Source organism: Prunus mume, linkage group LG8 (genome assembly GCF_029339155.1).
Source record: "Prunus mume cultivar Tortuosa linkage group LG8, ASM2933915v1, whole genome shotgun sequence".
NCBI lineage: Eukaryota > Viridiplantae > Streptophyta > Magnoliopsida > Rosales > Rosaceae > Prunus > Prunus mume.
Window position 1 is genome coordinate 7,778,833 of NC_142705.1, and position 8,839 is coordinate 7,787,671.

The 8,839-nt window shown below is 34.9% G+C and overlaps 1 protein-coding gene across 1 annotated transcript; it reads left to right on the forward strand.

Moving 5' to 3' along the window:
* Positions 1-814: 814 nt before the first annotated feature.
* APP1 (aminopeptidase P1) lies at positions 815-7,263 on the forward strand. The gene is made up of 16 exons (XM_008243411.2): positions 815-1,050; positions 1,271-1,334; positions 1,465-1,604; positions 1,829-2,113; positions 2,262-2,384; positions 2,683-2,949; positions 3,067-3,153; positions 3,315-3,382; positions 3,798-3,864; positions 4,264-4,398; positions 4,515-4,595; positions 5,591-5,645; positions 5,758-5,862; positions 5,968-6,039; positions 6,472-6,596; positions 6,914-7,263. The coding sequence occupies exons 1-16, from the start codon at positions 958-960 to the stop codon at positions 7,073-7,075; spliced, it is 1,929 nt and encodes a 642-aa protein (XP_008241633.2). The 5' UTR covers positions 815-957; the 3' UTR covers positions 7,076-7,263.
* The last annotated feature ends 1,576 nt before the right edge of the window (positions 7,264-8,839 follow it).

Genomic DNA, 8,839 nt, shown 5'->3' on the forward strand with positions numbered 1-8,839 from the left:
CAAAATGTTCAGTATTAATCTAACCTAGTATATTGCCAACGGGGTCTAGTCAAATGAAAAGGATCTGATTTGTAGACGAGGTTTCAAGTTCGAACTCTCATGACATCTCGATTGTGTGTATGTGATAAATTTCCCTCCTCTGTAGTTTAGACTATTGCTTGTACTGAAAAATATATCCAACCTATAGTATGGTACTAGATTTCAGTTTAACCTATAAATGGTGGCTTTAGCTATCACTACTACATAATATAAGAACTGTCTGTCATTTGCAAGGGACTCGTAGGTCGTCAAGTAGTTAAGAGCATTCGATTTCCCTATCTCTCATATAGTTTATATTTATAAATAATAAATAAATAAAAACTGTCATTCTGTGAGAAAATTATTTTCCGAAAGTTTATAATAATTATGGTTTTCTCTTTTGTTTTATATTTTATAATAATTATTAATAATTTTCGTAAAGTTTTATAGACATAATATAAGAATCTAATTCGTGCTGTCTACAAGAATTTTACAACTTTACGCACTATGTTGGCCTGCAAATAATAAATAAATAAAAACTGTCATTCTGTGAGAAAATTATTTTCCGAAAGTTTATAATAATTATGGTTTTCTCTTTTGTTTTATATTTTATAATAATTATTAATAATTTTCGTAAAGTTTTATAGACATAATATAAGAATCTAATTCGTGCTGTCTACAAGAATTTTACAACTTTACGCACTATGTTGGCCTGCGTTGACCTTTTTAACCCTACTGTAAGCGCCAAAACAAGTATAATTTACAACTACTGAGGGTCACGACAAGGTTACTTTCGGAAACTCAGAGCCTTACTTTATCACAAGACTATTAACGAGTATCAACATCTTTTTTAAGTTGTTGCTTCTCTCAAACTCCAGTTCCATTTACAGTCACTCTCTTCGATTCTTCAAAGAGACCAATTCTTGGCCGAGAAGAGCGATGGCGGACACTCTCAGTGCTCTCAGGTCTTTAATGGCGTCTCACTCTCCTCCTCTTGATGCCTTAGTCGTCCCTTCCGAAGATTATCACCAGGTCTTCTTCTGTAAATCATATGCTTGATGTTTCGTTGAAATCTTGCATCTGAAAATTTTCATCTGTAAATTTTATCAGTTTCATTGATCATCATAACTGTTATTTCAATTTCTTATAATTTTTCAGAAATCGAATCAGAATTATCCAATCTCATTCATCTCTAATTTTCCTATGAGAAATAATAAATTTTGATTATAGTGTGATTTATGTTCTAATGCAGAGTGAGTATGTATCTGCACGAGACAAAAGGCGTGAATTTGTTTCAGGCTTCACTGGGAGTGCTGGTCGGTGTTTTTTTTATTTTGGCTTTCTTCTCTATGTAATTTTACGATGATTCTATTTGAATTTGATTAGTTCTACAGAGAATTTTGAAGCATATTTTCATAACTGAATTGTATTTCGAATCTTGTTCAGGTTTGGCACTTGTAACAAAGAATGAAGCACGGCTTTGGACGGATGGTCGTTACTTTCTGCAGGCAACGCAAGAACTTAGCGACCAGTGGCAGCTTATGCGAATGGGAGAAGACCCTGCTGTAGATATCTGGATGGCAGATGTGAGTCCTTGGTTTGGTTCTTTGGCTAACTCCTATAATTATTTTCAATGTTGAAGATTCACTAAACCATCAAATTTTCTCAGAGATAGCTTTGCACAAAAATGCTTTGTTTCTGTACTGGTGTTAATTTATGAGTTGCTTCTTGCTAAATTGCCTCAGTAGCAACTTTGCATTTTACAAGTTCTTGGTATATTAAGTGGATTCTTTTGATTTGTTTATGTTAGAATCTCCCCAAAGATTCAGCCATTGGTATCGATCCTTGGTGTGTGTCGATAGACACTGCACAAAAATGGGAGCTTGCTTTTTCCAAAAAACATCAGAAGTTGGTTCAGACGTCCACAAATTTGGTAGATGAAGTTTGGAAAAATCAGCCCCCTGCGGAAATTAATCCTGTCATTGTACATCCTTTAGAATATACTGGTCGTTCTGTTGCCGATAAGTTGAAGGATTTGAGAGAAAGACTCATACAAGAGAATGCTCGTGGTATAATCATCTCAGCACTTGATGAGGTTAGTTGGTTTGGTTTGTTGCTTTATATCTTTGCTCAATCTTGTTATTATGACATCCAGAACTTCGTTGAACATGGCCTATGTCCTCATGTTTTTATTCTATTTGGATTTTGTCATGCAGTATCTGAATCTAATTGCTACTCTGCAGGTTGCTTGGTTGTATAATATTCGTGGGAGTGATGTTTCCTATAGTCCGGTTGTTCATGCATTTGCTATAGTAACATCCAACTCAGCTTTCTTTTATGTGGACAAAAGGAAGGTTTCTTCTGAGGTCAGTTAAATCATATATATCTATTTTCATCATCTTGTCAAGAACCTTCGTACGGTGGTGAATAATGGTTTGAATTTATCACGCCACTGGTAATAATAGATGTATTTTACTAAAACTTTTGGCCTTGACCAATTTATGCATCTGATTACTGATACCAGTAGTTAAACCCTTGGAGCAAAGTTATGCTTCCCTTCATTTTTGTGTTTTTCTTTTCCTTTTTTTTCCATTTTGTAAGGCATGTGTGAGCTTGGGAAGCTAATCAGTTTAGATTTATCTGAGAAATTTGCTCTATGTGTAGGTAAACACTTACTGGGAAGAAAATGGGATTGAAGTTCGGGACTATAAATCAGTGAGCTCAGATGTCGCCTTGCTTGCATCTAATCAGCTGAAACCTTCATTCAAGGGAACTGAGATTACAGGAAATGGTACAAACAAAGCAGAAGATAAAAACGACGGTCTGATATGGGCTGACCCTGGTTCATGCTGTTATGCTTTGTATTCAAAACTAAACCCTGAAAAAGTTATATTACAGCAGTCGCCTTTGGCCCTTGCAAAAGCTTTAAAGGTAGGATGCTGTCCTTCCCATCTACTGGAGATAGTATTGTTCCGGTTTGTTGTGAGTGATGTTTTTTCTTATTCTATTAATTATTTTTTATATCAACTGATTTCTCTCCAACTTTAGAACCCCATCGAGTTGGAAGGGTTAAAGAAAGCTCATATCCGTGATGGTGCCGCAGTTGTGCAATATCTTGTCTGGTTGGATAAGCAGGTAGATTGTGACACCTATGGTATCTTTACATTTCTAAACAATAAGTGTATATGCTTATAATTTTCTAAATGTGTTTTCCTTATTTTTATGCATTTAGTTTCCTAACTTTGCGACGATATGAAGGGCCTGAACTAATGCCTGAGCTTGTATAAAAAATGCAGGCGCAGGAGATATATGGTGCTTCTGGTTTCTTTTCAGAGGGGGAGGGAACGGATAAGAAAAAACACTCGTAAGTGTGCTTTTCCTGGTTTAATTTCAGACCTCGCACCATGTGGATGAGATGTATCATGGTCTTGATTTAACATGATTACAATGTTATTAAGATGTGAAAAATCAGACAAGTTGTAGTTAGATGTGCCATATCAGACAAGTAGTAGTACGATGTAACCTTGAATGCTATGATGATAAGATGCATAGTCAGCTTCTTATGGTAGATTTTTACTGCATGTCGCACAAAGAACTGTTTGTGTTCTATTGCAGTCAATGATCATCCATTCTTCTCTAAACTTTCTGACATTTGATGCCTGAGTTGTTCTATGTTTAATTTAATACTTTATTTGCTGAATATATGCTATGTGGAACAAGTTTTACACGCTATTGTATCATATCTTGGCATGTTGATTGAATTGAATGAACCATGGCAGGAAAACTACAAAGCTAACCGAGGTGACGGTAAGTGATAAGCTGGAGGGCTTTCGAGCATCAAAAGAGGTAGTGTGAACTTTTAATATGAAAATCCCATGTGATGGACGATAAACTGGATATGTCTTTGTTTTGCATGTGTCTATTCCCCCTATATAATTTTTCTTGGATCCTAGATGTTCATTGCATTTGATTTCTTTCTAATTTGGTATATTTGCAATCATGGTTTCTAACTGTTTCAACTTAACATCTGGGTTGCACTGCAACATGTCAGGAATACTTGAAAATTACAAAGGGTTCCCAGGAACACTTTAAAGAAGCTTGCAGCAGTTGGTTACAGAAAAATGAAATATATAGTGCAATTTACTGATTAGATGTATACTTGTATGCTTTTCTAAGCTTTTCTACCTCCCTGTATGTTTAGGTTGTTTGACATACTTTCAATCTTTTTTTCTGTTATATTTGCAGAACTTTAGAGGTTTAAGTTTCCCTACTATTTCGTCAGTTGGCCCAAATGCAGCAATTATCCATTATTCACCACAAGCAGAAACTTGTGCTGAGTTTGATCCAGACAGCATCTATCTTTTTGACTCTGGAGCACAGGTTTGTCAACTATCATGGAAAATTTGGCTGATAGAAATGACCGACCAATTTCATTCGTTTATTTAGTCATGATGCTTCAGTTTTTCTAATTGGTAATATTGATGGCATGGTTGCAGTATCTTGATGGAACAACTGATATAACACGAACGGTTCATTTTGGAAAACCTTCAGCTCATGAGAAAGCATGCTATACGGCTGTAAGTGCTTTTTGTTGCTCTCCTTTCGGACATCTTTGTTTCTTTGGTAGTTGCACTTAAACTAATGCCAACATTGTTGTTCCAAGTTCCAACTTTGTTTTCATATGCTTTGGATTGTCAAATTCTTGTACTAGTTCATTCATGCATTCTCCTACTCACAATTCATCGTGATCCACTACAGTATATGACCACCATAACCACCAGTGTACCCACACCCACCCTGATCTTCTGTGCCGTTCATAGTTTACTACTGCTACCTACTTCTTGTAGCTTTTAGAGCCTTTGTTCACACTACCTTCCCCATCCTTATTACTACCACTGCAGACATTGCAGTTTACCATTGCACAAAATCACCACCCAAAGAAGCAGTACTATTGTAATGATCATTAACATATTGGTTTCTTCTATCTGTCAAAGAAACCTCTAAGAATTGGTCAATAAAAATCTTAGGGTTGCTTAATTGGACCTTAGAAATATTATTTTCTTATGTTAATAGAATCGACATATAAATTTGATTATTGAGGAAAATGAGATATTTGAATAACACTTTTCTCGTGAGTGTTTAAAATCCATCCTTTTCTAAATTACCAAATTTATGTGTGGAGTATATCAACGTAGAAAATTTATTTGTCATAATACTCTAGCAATTTACAATAAAACCTCAAATCCAAATCCCTCAGTTTGTATCTTTCCATCTAATTGGACCCTTAGTTTCAGTTGATAATCAAAGTTATTATTATCCATAAAACTGGATCTTATTAATTCGAATTGATTGGGATAGCCCTTTTCTGAGTGGAGTTGCAGGCCTTCAAAATGGGATTTCATTCTTTTCAGATCTTTTCTTTTTCTTTGTTTTTATTTATTAAATGAATTTAGGTTCACAATGGTTGAATCCTTTACTGTCTACATATGTAGACTGTTATTCCTAAGTCCCTTCAAGCCAATCCTCATGTTATGATCTTATGAAGTGGCTTGATGTACTGCATTTTGTGCAGGTTCTCAAGGGTCATATAGCTCTCGGGAATGCCCGATTTCCTAATGGAACCAATGGTATTCATGCTTTTGTCTCTTTATTTCTTTCACATTTAAATGAGATGTTTCATGTGTGGTTTTCTAAATTTGTCTTAACTGAAATACATTTAAATCTGCTTGCTTTTTACAGGTCATGCACTTGACATTCTTGCTCGAGTTCCTTTGTGGAAGAGTGGTCTTGATTATCGACATGGCACTGGTCATGGGATTGGGTCTTATCTAAATGTTCATGAAGGTATATAGGAACTACAACTGCTCATCCTTCATCTCTAATGTATAGTTTAATCTGAGCTAATGAATGAATTTTCATTGCTACCTTCCATTTGTACTGGTTGAGCAGGACCACATTTAATTAGTTTCAGACCGCATGCTCGAAATGTCCCACTGCAAGCGTCCATGACTGTAACAGATGGTTAGTATCACCATATACATATTTTTTTTGTTACGTATAATAACTTTTTCTAACTCAACAAAGCAGTAATCCCTCATACTAGAGGATAGCCATGTGGGTCATCCTTTTTTTGTTTTGTTTTTTTGGACTCTATCTAAACTGTATCTTATCTTGTAGCTCATGCATTGTGTTTTCAGATAAACACTGGGTAGACTTTGCCTTTCTTGTTTCCTTTAGAATCTATGCCCTAGTGTTCATGGTTTTTGAACTTATTGCTCTTTATGCATAGCTCTTTGAGTCGATAACTTTATTACTCATACATTTTTAGGGCTTGCTTGGTCTATAAATTGTTTCGGGCAGCCATGACTCTAAATTATTAGGAGCTTCTTGAATGGGACTATTTGACTTGTAGTTACCATTTACAGTGACTGACTGTAAAACTGCACTTTTCAGAACCTGGATATTACGAGGATGGGAAATTTGGAATAAGATTGGAGAACGTGCTTATAATCAACGAAGCTGATACAAAATTCAACTTTGGTGACAAGGGTTACTTGCAATTTGAGCACATAACATGGGTAAGCTTGTTCTTCTCTATCGAATAGCTAAATTAGCTTGCAATTGGAGCGCATAATATAGCTACGTTAGTTTCAAGTGATTGCTATTGTGGTTGTTTCTGAATGGGGCCTTGTAGTTCAATATGCCATGTTTTTAATGCTTAATTTGTTAGTTGTGTTCTTGATGCTGCGCACACTGCCCATCATTTACGATTATAACAACCCTTTTCCTAGACCCACTTTATCTTTTCAACTTGATATTGTTTAAGCAAATTTTCTGGAGAGAGATTGCAGGTTGAGCTAATCCCTCTGTATTTGATGTTTCATAATCTGTCCAGGCACCATATCAGAGAAAGTTGATCGACTTGAGTCTTTTAGCACCTGAAGAGTTGGAATGGCTCAACACCTACCATTCCAAATGCAGGGATATTCTGGCCCCATATGTGGATGAATCTGAGAAGGCATGGCTGAAGAAAGCCACTGAACCCATAAGTGCGTGAGAGCTTTCCGAATTTGCATATCGACTCGAAAATGAATAAAAATTGCACACTGTATGTAGTCTCAAGATCAGCAGCCACTCTGGTTTTATGATTTTCAAGATTTAATTAGTAACTTGCTACCTTCTTTTAGATATCCTTCGTTGTGTTTGAACATAAAAGTTTTCAATAATGCATTCCTACTTTACATTGATGAATTTCTCTGGAATATAATGAGAGAACATTCAAAACTGAATGTTTATAAGCAGAAATGGAAAGTAAAAAAAAAAAGATGAATTATTCAATCTACGACAGGACACCATTAGTGCGGTGGCACACTATTGATTAAGGAATTATTGGGTGTGAAGGTCACATTGCCATGTTGTGTCACTGATCAATAACATATGAATTTGGAATCATCGTTGTCTTGTCACCACTACCACCGCAAGCCGTTGTAAAATCAGTCACGCCTTCAATCATTACTATGCCCACGCAAAATTAAGCGCCATTAGATTAGGCCAATAACCCTTGTATAGTTTAATTAGGCCAACAAGGTCGGCTCATCTAACATTCAGTGTGCCCAAACAATTTATGAAAAGTCAAGTCATTTGCGGCTTATCATGTAGATTATAGTCTGAATTGAACCTTCCAGTTAGTTTCTTGGATCAGTGGATGGCTCCAATCGCGTTGTTTGTTGGCTGCCTGGTTTGTTTCTTGTCCAGTCGTGTGTTTGTCCCTTTGGCTAGGGTTTTGTTTTCTTTTGTCACGTAGCGTTGGTTTGGTCTTTGTTTGAGTTTATTTATCCATGGCTAGCATGCGTGCCCATCTTTCTCTTGCTTCGCCAATTCAGAAGACGTTTAGTTTGTCAACCTCTGAAATCTGTGCAAGTCCGTTATTATTATCTTAAGGTGTCAAGCTATCAAATGATATCAATTAGCAAACCTTAAACCAGTGAATCGTGGTCACTTGTCATGAAACCCAACGAGGCTACGAGGATCACGCTTCCAAAAGTCTTCGAATCGACTTGATGGAAAGATAATATTAATTCTTGTCTTCTTCTTTTTTAAATGTGAAATTATATGGTATATTATGACGAATTGATTGTGAGTAATCCTGAAGTGGTTATAATTTTTTCATCATACATACATACATACATATATATATATATATGTGTGTATTTATCTATATATATAAAGCAAAAGCAGAGAATGATGAAATATTCAAAATATCAGAAAATATCTTTGGTTAATTCAAACTTTAAAAATTGAAATTATTAATTAAATGATGATAATATGATAAATTCATATTTTTTTAAAAAATTAAAATTAAAAACAAAATTAGATAATATGTCATACTTTTATGGAACATAACTACCCATGTTATCTTTTCTTAATTCTTAAAATAAAATAAAAAAGAAAACCAATTGACACATGAGTGAGCATGTGCCAAGTGAGCTAGTATATATATAAACACATATATTAGTATAGCCACATTATGTGCCAATTATCACCTAATAATAATAATAATTAATGTAAACAAGTGGACTTCATTTACCACTAATCAGAAAATGTGATTCCTTTAATATTACTCATTAATTTTAGTTTAATAGAGAACACTATAGGAATCGCATTTTCGGACTAACTACATTTATACAATGCATGATGTATCTATTAATAATTATTTATAATAATTGATGTAATATGCTGCATATTGTGTTAGAAAAAAAAAATATGATAAGCAACAAATTCAAAAAGATCGTTAAAACAATGAATTGAGAAACAAGAAACA